Genomic DNA, 18,778 nt, shown 5'->3' on the forward strand with positions numbered 1-18,778 from the left:
GCTATTGGCTTTTTCTACTTTAAGGCTATTGGTTTTAAGGCTATTGGTAAGAACTTCCCAACCTCTTCTTTGAATCTCATGTCGGATCTCCGGATACTCATTTTTCTTGGACCTCAGGGATCACCTTCTTCTTGGCCACAACTTCATAGAAGTGGTCTTGATGGGCTTTAGAGATGAATCTCTCCATCTCCCATGACTCGGAGGTGGAAGCTTTTGTCTTCCCTTTCCCTTTTCTAGAGGTTTCTTTGGCCTTAGATGCCATAAGTGGTTATGGAAAAACAAAAAAGCTATGCTTTTGTCACACCAAACTTAGAATATTGCTCGCCCTTGAGAAAAAGAAGAAAGAAGAAAGAAGAGAAGAAGAAGAAGAAGAAGAAGAGGATATGGAGGAAAGGGAGAGGTGTGTGGTTTCGGCTAAGGTGAAAAAGAAAGGGTTGTGGTATGTGAAAATGAAGAAGGATAGAGGGGTTTATATAGTGAAGGGAGAGGGAGTTGGTTCGGCCATTTAGGGTGGGTTTGGGTGGAAAACAGATTTTGAATTATGAAGGTAGGTGGGGTTTATGGGGAAGAGTGGATGGAGTGAGTGGTGAAGAGGGGATGGGGAAGAGAGATTGAGGTGATTGGTGAAGTTTTGGGGAAGAGTGTTTATTGGATTGTGTGAAAAAGAGAGAGAGGGTGAGTTGAGGTAGGTAGAGATCCTGTGGGGTCTACAGATCCTGAGATGATCCTGTAGGGTCCACAGATCCTGAGGTGTCAAGGATTTACATTCCTGCACCAATGAAGCGTGTAAAACGCCCTCTGCATGCAATCCTGGCATTTAACGCCAGATTGATGCTTGTTTCTGGTGTTAAACGCCAGTTCTATGCTTGTTTTGGGCGTTCAACGCCAGTCTACAGCATGTTTCTGGCGTTGAACGCCAGCTTTCCTCAGGGTGCAATCCTGGCGTTTAAATGCCAGATTGCTGCATGTTTCTGGCGTTCAACGCCAGATCCATGCTCTGTTCTGGCGTTGAACACCAGCCAGATGCTCCTTACTAGCGTTTAGACGCCAGTAAGCCCTTCTTCCAGGGTGTGCTGTTTCTTCTGCTGTTTTTGATTCTGTTTTTAATTTTATTATTTGTTTTGTGACTCCACATGATCATGAACCTAATAAAACATAAAAGAACAATAAAAATAAAAATAGAATTAGATAAATAAAAATTGGGTTGCCTCCTAATAAGCGCTTCTTTAATGTCACTAGCTTGACAGTGGGCTCTCATGGAGCCTCACAGGTGATCAGGTCAATGTTGTGGGCTCCCAACACCAAACTTAGAGTTTGAATGTGAGGGTTTAACACCAAACCTAGAGTCTGGTTGTGGCCTCCCAATACTAAACTTAGAGTTTGATTGTGGGGGCTTTGTTTGACTCTGTATTGAGAGAATCTTTTCATGCTTCCTCTCCATAGTTGCAGAAGAAGATCCTTGAGCTTTAAACACAAGGTAGTCCCCATTAATTTGAAGGACTAGCTCTCCTTTGTCAACATCAATCACAGCTCCTGTTGTGGCTAAGAAGGGTCTTCCAAGGATGATGCATTCATCCTCCTCCTTTCTAGTGTCTAAGATTATGAAATCAGTAGGGATGTAGAGGCTTTTAACCTTCACTAACTCGTCCTCTATGTAACGACCCAACTTCTAGCATGTCTAGATCATACTAGAAATTGAATGTTACCAACTTATTTTTCCTTTTTGTGTTATTAATTAATAAATATAAGCCTGTACGTTGTTAAAACCCCGCGAATTTTACAAGTAAATTTTTTTTAAAACAAGAATAATTTAAAGTCACATACCTTCCATATATCAAGGGATAATTAAACACTCACATACAAAAAACAAAAGATAATAGAATATGGAACAACATACTATAATATACATCATGTTACAGAAGTGGCTCAATTATATAAGCATAGAGCTATAGTACAGCACCCCTAAGTCAGTGACTCATATAGTATATACATATATGTACATAAGACGCCCCAGGGCCTGGCCTGACCAAAAGCCCCTAAGCTGGCACCCAGGCTAGCCTAACTCTATGATATGCCTATTCCCTCTAATTGTGCTAACAAAAGTGAGGGAGACACTCTAATGTACTGAAGTTAGACTAGGCGTCTCAAAAAGTCTCCTCAATCCTGGTCCAGAGTACCTCACGGAAAACCACCGGGCGAATAGTGATGCTCTCCTGCTGGCGCCTCGCTTGGCTCATCGTCATCGCTGTTAGAGGAGATAACTATGAAGTTAGGATCTTCCTCTGGATCTTCTTATTCCTCGTCCTCTTCTTCTGCCAGAGTTATAGCAGAGGAATCACTGCTGGCCACAGGAACCATAAAAGGATAGCTACCAAACAAAATACAGCCGAGAGAAGGAGGTGGCGCCTCCATGATCTGATCATACTCATGTCCCTGCTGCTCATCAAAGACAGGAGGCTCGATTGGCTCAGGTAAAGGATCAAGCTCGGGTGGCAACACAGGAACACCCCACTCATCAAGGACAAAAGGTGCAGGAGGTGCCTCATGGATAGGCTGGGCAGGTATAGGCTCATCAGGTAGAGGAGGTTCAGGTGGAGGAGGATAGTCAGGTGGAGGTGGCATCTGCTCCTTAGGATGAGGTATCCCAGGTTCGCCGAGGTGTAACCAAGGCAAAGGAAAGTCATAGGGTGCATCAGGATTAAAGTATGCTGTCCTAATAGGGTACTGGAAAGGTCTACCACGAACTACATAATTACGGATACGAGGTACCGCACAGTAGATGTAATACTTGCCGCGCACCGGGTTCTCGTGGATGTACGGTGGATCAATCTCGTAGAATAGGACTCCCGTGTCCATCTGTAGAGGTGTAAAGGGTAAGAACTGGGGAGTTCTTAGTAAGGTCAGGGTTTACAGTTAAGTTCATTTATAATGTCCGTGGTCATAGAAGTATAAATAAATGTAGAGTAGTATGTACATAACAGCAACATAAACTAACACATGAACAAGAAAGAAAATAGGAAGTAAATGCACATTCACCCATTAATATGCAATCACACAGTTATGCTCAAACAAACAAGGAATAGAACAAGAACACAAGAAGATAAGCAATAAATAATGCACAAACAGGTATGATGCATGTCTGTCCCTACTGCAGGTAATGAGCTCATTTGTCGGTTTCGACCCGCACCCGACGCAATCCGACCCTCCAAGTCAGATAAGAACTTCCCAGAGCTTAATCCCAGATTAAGTACCGCATACCCTCTACCAAGTGCTCTCGACTTGCAGGGCTGGTATTTGCTCAGGTCTCAATATACCGCAGGTATGCGAGTCAGGCCTCTACCAAGCATTTAGCTTGCAGGGCTGGTACTACTCTACCGCAGCTGTCTGGAAAGCAACATCACAATACGGGCGTCCCCGCACAACAATCACAAGTATTGCCCGAAGGCTCATAATTCACATATAACCATACTTTCCATCATTTATCAATCATCATAAATCAAGCATTACAACATCACAGAAAGCTCATTTTACAATTCTCTGTTTACTCTGTAAGGTCAGGTACACAGCTATATCACTTTTACCTCCTTTTCTTTTTAACATAACACAGGTTTCAAAATCTTGTTTCTTTACCTCATATACCTCTATATCTTCTCTTATACCTCTTCTTAGGTGTTTAATAAAGGAAATTAGAGAATTCTGGACTCAAAACTGCCTTCCTGAGGCTTTTAGGAAAAACTGTCTTTTTTATCAATATTTTATTATTATTAATAACATAATAATATTATTAAAATATATTATTAATAATATATTAATATTTTATTATTAAAATAATAATATTTTATTTAACTTTCAAAAATTGTATTTTAACCCCCAGACTTCTTGGAAATTGCACTTTGACCCCTATAACTTTTAATAATTGCATTTTAGCCCCTTAACTTTTGATTAATTAATTTTCAACCCCAAACTTTTTAATAATTGCATTTTGACCCCAAAACTCCATTAATACACGTTTTCATGTTCTTCCAAAAACCAAAAACATTTTTCCAAAAGTTCATCAGATTTCTGCTTGATTTTCAGCTAGTTTTTCTATCTTTTCGGAAACCGATTTGAACCCGATTTTTATCAAACCAAAGGGAAACTTTTCAGCCATCAAATACACATCAAATAAGCATCAAAAATCATGATTTTCATGGCTGGAATGTCACGTTTTTCAGCAGCACCAACAGCCACTTCAAAACCATCATAAACATGATTTTCAAGCATTAAACAACAAGATTTCATGATCAAACCATCACACAAACACCCAAAATCAAACCTCAAGCAACAAGATCTGATTTAACACTTCAAGAACACAGCCAATCATTGATTAATTTACCAAACCTTACCTCCTTTGCTGCTGTCCAAGATTGCACCAAAAACAAGCTTCCAGAAGCATTTTTACGCCTATTTTAACATCAAAAACAACTTTAGAATCTTATGAACCATGAAGGCTGAAGCTTCATGATGATGAAAAGAAGGTTTTCCTCACCTTAAGGTAACTAGAAATCACGTTTTATTGGAGCTTTTGGTGATTGAATAAGAGATCCTAAGAGAAAACATGAAGAAAACATCATTAGCTTAATGAACCACCATGGCCGAATCTTCAAGGAGGAGGAGCAGCCTTCATACCTTGATTTACTCCATGAAAAGTGACATAGAAATGAAGAGGAGGAAGAGGTGAACACTTTGGTAAGATTAGATTTTTGATAGGGGTTTCGGTTTGAAAAAGAGCGGAGAAAGAAGCTCAGGTGTTCATGGAAGCTTCATGGTTTTCTTTCATGGTGCTCTAAGCTTTTCCAAGAACAAAAATGATAGCCAAGCTGTCCAAGGGAGGCCGTGGCTTTTGGATGATGATTATCCAAAAGTTACTTGTCAAAATATCTCAGAAATGGATAATTACTAAAGCTAGATGTATTAGAACTTAAGTAATTACACTGCTAATGGATAAACATTAAGTTACTTAGTGTAAATGACACTAGTAACTGGATAATCATAAGAATAAAAGATATATGATGAAGCATTAGCAGTGCTAAATTCATCTAAGAATGCCGGTATTATCCGTTACCGGTAGATTTCTAGCTCAGTTATTATATTACTAAACATAGATCAACATTAATCACAGTAGAGAAGATAATAATATAATATTCTGAATAAAATAATAATATATGAATATTATATTAATATAATTTTTCTCTCGAAATTCGTGACCGGCTCGTCACATAGAGACTAACCACGGAAATCAGAATTTTGAAATTCGGGCCCGAAGTGGCTCAAAAACGCAACTCTTCGCGACGTGCCTACTTAGATTAGGAGAGGTGTCCTGTGTAATCAAGCTGTTGACTCAGCAGCTTGATGACGCAGCACCTGTGCAGTGGATGTGCTTATATGCATAGAAATTCCTAAAAATTCTGTAAAAAAATCCGTTTGATCCCAAAAAAGCGCCGTTTCTTCGGGGCTAGGCCGTTACACTCTACTAATTCATAAGCTTGTCTTTGTGATCCATCTGCCATCTCTAATGAGAATATGGTAGGCTGTACCTCAATAATCCCCAGCTTCTCCATTACAGAGAGTGGCATAAAATTTATGCCTGACCCTAGGTCACACAGAGCCTTCTCAAAGGTCATGGTGCCTATGGTACAGGGTATTAAGAATTTACCAGGATCTTGTTTCTTTTGAGGTAACATTTGCTGAACCCATGTATCTAGTTCACTAATGAGCAAGGGGGGTTCACCTTCCCAAGTCTCATTACCAAACAACTTAGCATTCAGCTTCATGATAGCTCCTAGATATTGATCAACTTACTCTCTAGTTACGTCTTCATCCTCTTCAGAGGAAGAATAGTTTTTAGAGCTCATGAATGGCAGAAGGAGGTTTAAAGGAATCTCTATGGTCTTTATATGAGCCTCAAATTCCTTTAGGTCCTCAATAGGGAACTCCTTCTTGTCTGGGGGACGTCCCATGAGGTCTTTGACGTTGAGATTTTTGCCAGTAAAGAATGTCATAAAAACAGTCGCGTTGTAGATATAGTCTCTAAACCGACAGAAATCCCTTCGTACAAACGTTTTGGTTGTCACTTGAATTGCAGGGAGGTGTGTTCTTATTATTGGCTATGGAGATTGTAAATTGGGGTTTTGGAAGTAAGGTGCGAATATATTATATGACAAGTAAAATAAAATAATAATAGCTGTAAAATAAACCTTTGGCAAGGTATAAGAACTGGAGGTCCTTTCCTAGTTATCCTTATCAATTGCGATGAGAATTGGATTTTTCTCCCACTTTGTTAACCTCTAACTATGAAGGTAAGTTAAGTGGATGAATTCCAATTTTCAATCAACAATGAGTTTAATAACTCTAGAGTCACCAATTATTTAACCAAAGCCAAAAGGGAAAAAACTAAATCTACTAGAATAACAATATCCTCAGATTGGGAATAATAAAAAGGGACAATCATAAACTAAAATACCTCAAATATCATTAAATAAGAAAATTATCATGAAAGTGGCATAGGCCAAATAGGCAACATAACTAATACAAGCAAGCATTCAAATGTCTGAAAATAAGAAATAAACATAAAGTAAAAGAACATTGAACCTGGGATTGGGAGTCACTCCTAAAACTAAGAGAAATCCTAAATCCTAAGAGAGAGAGGAGAGAACCCCTCTCAAAACTAATCTAAATCATGATAAGTGAATTATGAAAGCATGATAATGAATGGATGCATTCCCCCACTTTATAGCCTCTGGTCTATGCCTTCTGGACTTAGATTTGGGCCAAAAAGGGTCTCAGAACTCGTTATGAGCGTTTTCTGCAATTTCTGGTGCGTGGCCTCTGTCACACGTCCGCGTGGGTCACACGGTCGCGTCATTCGGAGCTTTTCCTTGCCACGCGGTCGCGTCAGTCATGCGACCGCGTCATGTGCGTTCTGCTTAAGGCACGCGGTCGCGTCAGTCATGCGGCCGCGTCGCTGCTGATTCGTGCTTGGCACGCGATCGCGTCGTCCATGTGATCGCGTGGATACCAGTTTCTTTAAAGCTCCATTTTGCTTTCTCCTTTCCTTTTAGTATGTTTCCTTTTTCATCCTTTAAGTCATTCGGCCTTAGAAAATCTGAAACTACTCAACACACTAATCACGGCATCGAATGGAAATAAAGGTAATTAAAATAATTAATTTTCAAAGCTTAGGAAACATGTTTTTCACAATATGACATAATAAGGAAGGGAAAGTAAAACCATGTAATTAATGTGAATAAGTAGGTGAAGGATTAAATAAATCACTCAAATTAAGCACAAAAGAACTCATGAAATATGGGTTTATCAGTCTTCCTCATTGGGATTCACGTCCTCCCCTTCCTCTCTAGGTTCGGCCATGTTGATTATATCAATGGCCTTGCACTCTCTTTTTGGATTCTCTTCTGTATTGCTTGGGAGAGTACTAGGAGGAGTATCAGTGATTTTCTTACTCAGCTGGCCCACTTGTGCCTCCAAATTTCTGATGGAGGACCTTGTTTTACTCATGAAACTTAAAGTGGCCTTAGACAGATCAGAGACTATGTTTGCTAAGTTAGAGGTGCTCTACTCAGGATTCTCTGTCTGTTGCTAAGAAGATGATGGAAAAGGCTTGCTATTGCTGAGCCTATTTCTTCCACCATTATTAAAGCCTTGCTGAGGCTTTTGTTAATCCTTCCATGAGAAATTTGGATGATTTCTCCATGATGAATTATAGGTGTTTCCGTAAGGTTCACCCATGTAATTTACCTCTGCTATCACAGGGTTCTCAAGATCATAAGCTTCTTCTTCACAAGATGCCTCTTTAGTACTGTTGGATGCATTTTTCCATCCATTCAGACTTTGAAAAATCATGTTGACTTGCTGAGTCAACATTTTGTTCTAAGCCAATATGGCATTCAGAGCATCAATTTCAAGAACTTCCTTCCTCTGAGGCATCCCATTATTTACAGAATTCCTCTCAAAAGTGTACATGAACTGGTTATTTTTAACCATGTCAATGAGTTCTTGAGCTTCTGCAGGCATTTTCTTTAGGTGAATGGATCCACCTACAGAATGGTCCAGTGACATCTTAGAGAATTCAGATAGACCATAATAGAATATATCCAAAATGGTCCATTCTTAAAGCATGTCAGTAGGACACCTTTTGGTCATCTATTTGTATCTTTCCCAAGCTTCATAGAGGGATTCACCTTCTTTTTGTTTGAAGGTCTGAACATCCACTCTAAGCTTGCTCAACTTTTGAGGAGGAAAGAACTTAGCCAAGAAGGCCGTGACCAGCTTATCCCAGGAGTCCAGGCTATCTTTAGGATGTGAATCCAACCATGTTCTAGCTCTGTCTCTTACAGCAAAAGGGAAAAGCATGAGCCTGTAGACTTCATGATCTACTCCATTAGTCTTAACAGTCTCACAGATCTACAAGAACTCAGTTAAAAACTGATAGGGATCTTCTGATGGAAGTCCATGGAACTTGCAGTTCTGTTGCATTAGAGCAACTAGTTGAGGTTTCAGCTCAAAATTGTTTGCTCCAATAGTAGGGATTGAGATGATTCTTCCATCAAACTTGGAAGTAGGTGTAGTATAGTTTCCAAGCATCCTCCTTGCATTATTGTTGTTGGGTTCGGCTGCTGACAAACCCCATTTTGAGGGTTCATCTTGTGCTGATTTCAGGGGTTTTATCAATGATTCCACACACTTTCTATATGAAAATACAAGATTTTGCATTCCTTTCCTAGTTTTGCCCCATGAATGAAAACATGCTTATTTTGCACTAAAATAGATACATTTCTAATCTTCTCTTGATGCCATTCGATGCCGTGACTTGTGTGTTAAGTGGTTCCAGAATATAGAGCAGGAATGGACCGGAAGAGAGAAGGAAGACGGGTGCAAAGGAAGGAAGCATGAGAATTGAGCTTTGGAAATCTTGGCATGGGCGCGTGCGCGCACTTGGCGCGTCCGCGCGGATAGAGCAACGTGAAGCCAAAGCCAAGAGCCAAGCCACGAGCCGGCTTAAGTAGCGGCTAAACCATGATCTTCATGGGCGCGCACGCATACATCACGCCTCCGCGCACATTACAAGACGCCTCGGTGGCGCGCGCGCGTACCTTGCGCGTGCGCGCCGATTTGCGAATATGATTTTTTTTAGAAGTCACGTGACTTAGGCGTGGAGGTAGTTAAGAATCCCACTTTTGGGGAAATGCCTTGGCGGGAAAAGCTTAAGAAGACCAAAGGAGCAAGGGTTAAAGACACTTAGTTCATTTTTCTAGATTTTAGATATTTTTGGGGGATAGTTAGTTACACTTTTGGGAGAAGAAGAGAGAGATTCCAAGCTTTTCACTAGGGTTCATCTTCATCCAATTTCTGAATTTTCAATCACTTTTTGGTGAGATCCATTACAATTCTCACTCCGCTTTGTTCATGTCATAGATTTTCTTCTCCAATTTCAAGTAGTAGTTGTAATTGATCAATTCTCATAGATCTAGAATGCAACTTTGTAATTTTGGATTTCATCAATACTTTGAGAATTTGATTTTCATTGTTGCTCTTTGATACTTGTTGTTAGATCCTTGTGTTGCAATACTTTTAATTCTACTTTTCTTCTCATTTTACTATGACTTTCTTTCTTGCTCATCACATGTTTGATAAAATGTCAACACTAGTTATGGAGTAGAAGCTTTTCACTTGGCATAGGGTTTGGTCATTAGAAGAAGTTGAATAGTTGTGTCAATTGTTGATTTGGAATTAGGGATTGCTAATTGGCTTGGAGTGCACTAAAGCTAGATTCCCATGAGGTGAAGCTAGGACTTGTGGCTCAAGTTGATTATTTTCATTTGACTTTCCTCTATACCTAGGGGATAACTAAATGAAGCAAGGCCTAATTGTTGTCATCATTGAATGAACTATAAGGATAGAATTTCTAATGCCAACCCTAAGCCAAGTCTTTTAATGATTGATTGTTTGTTTCTCATTACTTTGCTAAAACCTTCAAAGAGATCCAACAAGGCTTACTAATCAATAAGATGAACACTTTGGCAATTCCAAGGGAGGACGACTCGGGAGACTAGTACTCTCGGATAAAGATTGTAGGATTGTTTGGTACGAGGTTTAAGTGTCGATTAGACTATACTCACGATCATATTCATCTTTGAATTCTAATTCGGCATGCTAAATTTTGTTTATCAAAATGGCGCCGTTGCCGGGGGACTTGCTTAGTGTGCCATGTTATTGTTTGGATTAAGCGTGTATATATGTACATAGTTACATTTCATTGTAAATTGTTCAAGTGACTAACCCCTCATTGTTACCATGAATTTCATTTCTCCTTCATTGCATGACGCGTTCACAACCGAATCCGAGCTTAGTCCCTTTTGATCCGGAAATAGAACGAACTTTGTTTCATATTAGACAAGCTCGGAGGCGGCTAAAGTTTGGGAAAGGTGAAGAGGTTTTCACCACCTCAACCACCTTACTAAAAGTGAACATTGAACCGTCACTCAAAGAAGGCATTGATCATACTCCCATCAATCTCACTAATAATTCTTCTTTTGTTTTAGGTACTAATACCATGGATGCTCCGAGGAGAGTTACCATCAAGGAAGCGGGTGCACCGGATTATGTCCTCCAAACCCTTCATGTAACTCACCCCAACTTGAATGCAAACTTTGAATTGAAGACCGCTTTGATCAACCTCCTACCTAAGTTTCACGGGCTTCCCGCACAAGACCCTATTCGACATCTCAAGGATTTCCATCGCATATGTTCAACTACTAGACGGGAAGGGTCCGATGAAGTTGCTATATGGTTGTTTGCTTTCCCTTTCTCTCTTGAGGACAAGGCTAAAGAATGGTTCTACACTCTCTCTAGTGAAGTCACCTCCGATTGGGACCTACTTAGAAGAGGATTCTTGGATAAATTCTTGCCCCCAGAAAAGATGGATAGGCTAAGGAAGGAAATGTCTTGTATTGTGCAAGGTGAGACGGAACCACTCTACGAGTATTGGGAACGGTTTTGCAAACTACTAGACGCATGCCCTAATCACATGATCGACACTCAAGTATTGCTTGGATACATATGTCAAGGGATGCGAGAGCAAGATAGAACCCTCTTGGACACTTCTAGCAATGGTTCTTTGTCAAAATATAAAACCGCGGAGGAGGCATGGCAACTTATCATTGACTTAGCCGAATCCAATCAACATATGAGGCGAAGAGTCAACCGTCCAAGGACCGTGAACGAGGTATCAACTAGTAGTGAAACCACCGCTCTAACTCAATCCTTGAATGAGATGACATCCATCTTAAGGCAACTCCAATTGAACCAACAACAACCACAACAACCTCAATCATATCAACAACACCCTCCACCACCTCAACAACACAACTAACAATTGGTCCCTCAAAAAGTATGTGGCATTTGCTCTTGCTACTCTCACTACACGGATGAGTGCCCAAGCCTTCAAGAAGATAACACCTTGGCGGCTACCCATAATTTCTATGACCGCCCCAATCAAGGGTACTACCAAGGCGGTAATCCTAACCAAGGGCATCCTTATCAAGGAGGAGGCTACAACCAAGGAAGTGCACACAATAATCAAAATTGGAGAGACAATCATCAACAAGGGAATAGGGACAACAACAACAATGGAGGAGGTCAAAGATGGAGCAACAACTCACAAAATTTCTCACAAAACCGACCATACAACTCACAAAATCAACCATACAACCAACAAAACCCACAAAGAAACTACCAAACATATCAACCACCACATCAAAGACCACCACCCAACCAATCACAAACTCCTCAACTCACATATGCAACCACCCCATCCAACCAAGACGAAACACTTCGGACCATTATCCAAGGCCAAAAGGAACTACAAAATACACTTGCTTCCGGCCTCACCGGCCTCACCTCTACACTACAAGCTCTTCTTGCACGCATGGATATACCATCAACTCCCACTCCTCAACCCCCAATCCAAAGTGTCATTCCCTCTCAACCTCAACCAAATCAAAAGGGGGGCATCAATGCCATCACCCTTAGATCCGAAACACAACTAAAAGAGAAGGAAGCAAAGGACTCAAATCCTATCACAACCGCCCAAGAGGAGGAGAGAATAGATATAGAAGAGGTAGCGGAAGAGGAGACACCACAAGTCATAGTTGAGGATGAAGCCCAACCAACAAGGGAGACAACCTAGGCCAAAAGAACCTTGGAAGAAGAAATTGCTCAACCACTTCCATTTCCAACACTTGCAAAGAAAGCTAAAAAGCGCATAGAACTCGACCCCAAAATGGTAGAAATGTTCAAGAAAGTTGAGGTAACCATTCCCCTCTTTGATGCTATCCATTAAGTTTCTAGATATGCCAAATTCCTCAAAGATCTATGCATAAACAAGGATAGAATTCTTGAATTGGAAACCATCCCATTGGGGAGTTCTATTTCCGATTTAATGGGAACATTGCCCGAGAAGTGTGATGATCCGGGCCCTTGTATGGTCACTTGCACCGTCAATGGAGCTCAATTTAGAGATTGTATGTGTGACCTCGGAGCATGTGTTAGCATCATGCCGCTCTCCGTCTACCGGGTATTGAAGTTGCCACCACTAAAAAGGTCGACGGCAAGATTTGTCCTAGTGGATAAAAGCATAATAACCGTAGCGGGTGTTGCGGAAGACGTCTTGGTGAATATCAAAGGGTTGGTATTTCCGATTGACTTCTATGTCCTTGAAATGCCATCAAACGAGACCGAGAGAGCATCATCTATCCTACTTGGAAGACCATTTTTGAGAACTTCTAGATTCAAGCTTGATGCTTACTCGGGGAACTACTCATTTGAAATAGATGGGAGAATTGTAAGCTTTAGCCTAGAAGAAGCAATGAAGCATCCACCGGAGAATCACTCTCTATTTCGGTGTGACCCAATTGATAACATAGTGGCCGAAGTGCATCTTGCAAGGTTAGATGAGAAGTACATGGTTGAAGAAGCAAATGAAAGTTCAAGCGAACTAAACACCACACATCATACAAACCATCCGGAAACTCAAACTTCAAAGAATGACAAAAAGATGGAATTGAAGCCACTACCACCTCACTTAAGGTATTCATACCTTGATGAAGCCCAAAAGCTCCCCGTGATAATTGCACGAGAGTTAACTCCTCAACAAGAAGAAAAATTGCTAAATGTATTGAGGAAAAACAAAAGGGCAATTGGGTGGAGTTTGGCGGATCTAGTGGGAATAAGCCCCCAAGTATGCGAGCACCGCATATTTCTTGAAGAAGGAGCAAGACCGGTCCGACAACCTCAAAAGAGACTTAATCCAACCATTCTTGAGGTAGTAAAGAAAGAAGTCACTAAGCTACTTGAAGTGGACATCATCTATCCTATCTCGGATAGCGAATGGGTAAGCCCGGTCCAAGTAGTGCCAAAGAAGTCCGGGGTGACAACAATCAAAAACGAAAGTGGTGAACTTATAGCAACAAGAGTGTAAAATTCATGGAGAGTATGCATAGACTACCGAAGATTGAATGCGGCCACAAGAAAAGATCACTTTCCTCTACCATTTATTGATCAAATGCTTGATCGATTAGCCGGTAAATCATATTATTGTTTTCTTGATGGTTACTCCGGATACTTCCAAATTCATATTGCTCTAGAGGACCAAGAAAAAACAACATTTACTTGCCCCTTTGGAACGTATGCTTACAAGAGTATGCCGTTTGGCCTATGCAATGCACCGGCAACGTTTCAAAGATGCATGATGAGCCTATTTGCGGACTTTCTAGAGCAATCGATGGAAGTTTTCATGGATGACTTTAGTGTGTACGGTGATTCATTTGAGCATTGCTTAGGTAACCTTGAAAAAGTCTTAGAGAGATGCACTAAAACAAACCTTGTCTTAAATTTTGAAAAATGTCATTTCATGGTCAAACAAGGCATTGTTTTGGGACACATAGTATCAAAAGAAGGCATCTCCGTAGATCCGGCAAAAATAAATGTCATATCTAGTTTACCTTACCCCTCCTCCGAGAGGGAAGTCCGCTCTTTTCTTGGACATGCAGGATTCTACTGGAGATTCATCAAAGACTTTAGCAAGGTGGCCTTACCTCTCTCTCGATTACTACAAAAAGACACCGAATTTGAGCTGAGCAAGGAATGTATGGAAGCATATGACAAACTTAAAGTAGCATTGACACAAGCTCCTATTGTACGAGGACCAAATTGGACTCAACCCTTTGAAATCATGTGTGATGCTTCGAATTATGCGATAGGGGCCGCGTTAGCACAACGCGAGGGTAAGATTCCCTATGTCATAGCTTATGCTTCCAAAACATTAGACGGAGCCCAATCCAACTACACTACTACCGAAAAAGAACTCCTAGCTATTGTTTTTGCTTTGGACAAGTTTCGAGCCTATCTTCTTGGTTCCAAGGTTGTAGTGTACTCGGATCATGCGGCACTAAAGTACTTGTTGGCCAAAAAGGAATCAAAACCGAGATTAATTCGTTGGGTGCTTTTGTTACAAGAATTTGACTTGGAGATCAAAGATAGGAGTGGTTCCCAAAACCTAGTGGCGGACCATTTAAGTCGCCTCGAACACACAAAAGGCGACACCACTCCTATCAATGACTCTTTTCCTTTAGATGCTTTGCACGCAATCTCGGAAGTGGTTCCTTGGTATGCCCCAATAGCAAACTATTTGGTTTCACGCACTCTCCCTCCCAATCTCAACAAACACAAAAAGGATAAGCTAAAAAGCGAATCCAAATACTATATTTGGGATGATCCCTATTTATGGAGTTGTGGAGCGGACCAAATAGTGCGACGGTGCATACCTCAAACCGAATTCCAAGCAATCTTGGACGCTTGCCATGCTTCCGAAGGAGGTGGTCACTACGGGCCCCAAAGAACGGCAAGAAAGGTCCTTGATTGCGGATTTTGGTGGCCAACTCTTCTCAAAGATGCTTCTCTCTATTGCAAATCCTGTCCCCGATGCATTAGGTTTGGAGATATTTCCAAGAAGGACGAAATTCCCCAACAAAATATGCTTTTTTGTGAAATCTTTGACGTATGGGGAATCGACTTCATGGGACCATTTCCAAATTCCAATGGCTTTCTCTACATCTTGTTAGCCATGGGTGGAGGCAATCCCCACCCGAACGGATGACGCTAATGTTGTTTATTCTTTTGTGAGGAACAATATCATTTGTCGCTTTGGCGCCCCAAGAGCAATCATAAGTGACCAAGGATCCCACTTTTGCAACAAAAAAATGGACGGCCTCATGAAAAAATATGGCATCATCCCACGGCTTACCACCCTCAGACAAACGGCCAAGCCGAAGTTTCTAACCGGGAAATCAAGCATGTGTTAGAAAGGATTGTGAAGCCGAATAGGAAAGATTGGAGCACTAAACTCTCCGATGCACTGTGGGCCTATCGAACGGCTTACAAGACACCCATTGGCATGAGCCCCTTTCGGCTTGTATATGGTAAAGCATGTCACTTACCGGTAGAGATTGAACACAAAGCTTATTGGGCCGTAAAGGAGTGTAATATGAGCTTGGGTGGGGCCGGAGTAGAGAGAAAGCTTCAATTGGCAGAATTGGAATGTTTGAGATTAGAAGCTTACGACAACTCTAGACTCTATAAGAAAAAGTTGAAAGCCATCCATGACAAGAACATTAGGAGAAGAGAATTCCGACCCGGTGAACTAGTCCTTCTCTACAATTCAAGGTTGAGATTACTACCCGGAAAGCTTAGATCAAGGTGGGATGGACCCTACCAAGTGGAAAAAGTAGAACCTTATGGGGTTTACCACTTGCGCCACCCATCAAGCCCGGACATCTTCAAGGTAAACGGTCACCGTCTCAAATTGTATCATGGTGAGTAAAGAAAGAACTCCAAGGAATTTGAAGTGTTCCTCTTGAGGGATGCAACTCTTGAACAAGTACTTTGAGCTACTGAAAGTCCAACTTAAGGACGTTAAACAAAAGTGCTAGGTGGGAGACACCCCACCATGGTAAGATCTTCCTTTGAGCTTTGTACATAGACACTGGACTTCATGTTTGTTAGCTAGATTTCAATTTCAATTCACCTTCATTTGTTGAATTCATTGATAGTTTACCAAGTAAAATGCCCTGCTGTAGTGTTTAAGTGGCTGTGTGGGGGGGGGGTTGAAATGTCATAGGTGATGTAAACACATGCAAATTTAGAAAAAAGCACCCCTCTGCGCGTGCGCGCACCTGGCGCGTACGCGCCCTTAAGGCATTCGACGATCATCTACGCGGACGCGCACCGTGCGCGGACGCGTGGATTGCGAAAAAACACCCCTCTATACATTTACCCGAGAGTTGCGCCCACACCATGCCAGGACTACGCCTGAAGCAAAGGAAATTCGCGCGCGCGCACATGGCGCGTCCGCATACCTGGGCGAGATCTGCCGATCGACGCGCAAGCGTACTGTGCGCGTCCGCGCTGATCGCCTTGTTGCACTCCTGGTACATATTCCAAAGAGTTAAGCCACTCTTAGGCCCGTACAAAGCCACCGGCCCAGCACCTCTGCCGCGTGCGCGCACCTGGCGCGCACGCGTCCATACACTGCGAGCACGAAATGCGCGCGTGCGCCTCAGCCGCGCACGCGCCCATTGATTCTGCACTCCTCTCTGAAGCACAACCGCGTTGACGCGTGCGCGCACCGTGCGCGCGCGCACCAACAGCCCTGAAGCAACCTCTGGTACTGCGTCCAGAGAGTTATGCCACCTCTGTGCCTCCCCTGTGCTGCCAGCCCAAGCGCATGGGCGCGCGCTCCCATTCCACCTCGCTTCCCTGCGCGAGCGCGCACCGTGCGCGCACGCGCGGGTGATCGACGCCAACTTTAGAAAGGGCACACTTACCCCTTCATTCTCATTCCACTTTCCCTCTCCTTCTCACCCCTTCCACCACCCATTCACCCACCTTCACTTCCTCTTCTCAACCACCTTCTACCACATATCTCCGGTGGCCCCACATTAACTCTTCACTCTCCATCAACCCACTCTACAACTTCTTCTTCCATATCCTTCTCCATCTCACAAGGTACTATACTAAGCTACCCTCTTAGTCCAACAATCTCTTGTGATTCTTAATCATTTAGTTGCACCATCTTTTAGGTAGTTTCTTTCCTTTTCTTCTTTCTCTAGTTACTTCTTTGGGATGTCATTGTTCTTTTCTCTCTTTCAATCCAATTCTTCATGGGCATTTGGGTCTCAAATTCACTTGCATGAGTAGATGAGTGGTGTTGCTTGCTTTTCTTACAATCAATATGCACTGTAATCATTAATAATGGATTGTGGAATGTTACATTGCTCTCATTTTCACATAATCACATACTAGTCCGAGGATGCACGCCAAGTGTTCGACGAAAGGCATACTTGAGTTTTGGGCTCATTGTGACTAACTTGCCTCTCAACCAATCACTTTTGGGTGCATCCCCACTTTCTCCAATCCATTCACTCACATTTTCTTAACTTGCTTTCCATTTGTGGTCCTTAAGGGTATATGCTTCTCATGCTTCTTACTTGCATGCTTAAACCACCCTTGCACCACATGAAAATGATTTGCCTTGCTCTTCACATGTTATCCTAGTTACATGTTGCAGCTGTCATGTAACAAGGATACCCATATTCTATGGCATAACTTTTCATTGCATAATCTCATTTACTCCCACTTCTTTGGGTTTGATGTTTTCCCTTTCCGTGCTTTCACAGGATGGTCATAAAAAAGAACAAAGGGAAAGCCCCCAAAAAGCCAGCTTCCAATAAAGTGCGCAAAGAACTAACGGCCAAGCCCCTCTTAAAGAAGACTAAGGGCCCCGTTGATGTTCTAGAGAAGGACAACCCTCCTAAGGATTCAAACAAGTTTCCCAACCGTTACTGCGAACTTGTTTACTCAAGAATGATTGAAAGGAATTATCATCCGGAGCCCCTCCTAGTCCTACCGGCTCACCTCAATCCGATTGTGATGCCACACATTGACCGGAGGCAATGGAGGTTCCTCTTGAGGCAACCAAAGGAGGCCAATCTCTCATGGGTGGTGGAATTCTACTCCAACTACCACTCACCCCTTCTCACATCAATATTTGTGCGCCGAAAGCAAGTGTCGGTCACAGTGGAAACCATCCAAGAGGTCCTTGGGATTGAACCGTTGACAGATGGGTGTGATGCCTACCAAGAAGCCTTAGCTACATGCGATGACCGTGCATTCGATTGGAGCGCAATCCTCCGCGTCATTGCTGTACCCGACGCATATTGGATTCGGGGGACCATAAAGCAAAGACCCAAGGGTTTAGATGTCCGCCACCTCACTCAAGAAGCCACGGCATGGGCCCAAATTCTAGCTCACTACGTGCTCCCAAGGACACATGGGTCATCCATCACCGCCGAGCTTGCCTTATTGATATGGTGCATCTTAACCGAGAAACCGGTCGACATTTTGCATGCTATCCGCCAATCCATGGGGCGCATTCATGCCAAGGGAAATCTACCATTCCCCGCTTTAGTGACGGCATTAGTTGCGAAAGCCGGCGTCAACCGAGAGGCTAAAGATAGGAGAACCTCAATTCCGGTTGATGGTGATGTTATTCCGGCCAAGAAATGCCTCAAGCCTCCGGAAGTCACCAAGAACATTGGACTACCCACACCAACTCGCAACACCACCACTTCATCTACATCACAAAAATTGGCCACCCAACGCCTTG

The 18,778-nt window shown here is 42.4% G+C and overlaps 1 protein-coding gene across 1 annotated transcript; it reads right to left on the bottom strand.

Moving 5' to 3' along the window:
- Nucleotides 1-2,292: 2,292 nt before the first annotated feature.
- LOC130974990 (uncharacterized) lies at nucleotides 2,293-2,856 on the bottom strand. Its single transcript, XM_057899825.1, has one exon. The coding sequence runs from the start codon at nucleotides 2,854-2,856 to the stop codon at nucleotides 2,293-2,295; it is 564 nt and encodes a 187-aa protein (XP_057755808.1).
- Between the last annotated feature and the right edge of the window lie 15,922 nt (nucleotides 2,857-18,778).

This window comes from Arachis stenosperma, chromosome 4 (assembly GCF_014773155.1).
Source record: "Arachis stenosperma cultivar V10309 chromosome 4, arast.V10309.gnm1.PFL2, whole genome shotgun sequence".
In the NCBI taxonomy this organism is placed as follows: domain Eukaryota; kingdom Viridiplantae; phylum Streptophyta; class Magnoliopsida; order Fabales; family Fabaceae; genus Arachis; species Arachis stenosperma.

Coding starts and splice junctions, on each gene's coding strand:
- LOC130974990 (XM_057899825.1), bottom strand. CDS start 2,856: ATGGACACGGGAGTCCTATTCTACGAGATTGATCCACCGTACATCCAC.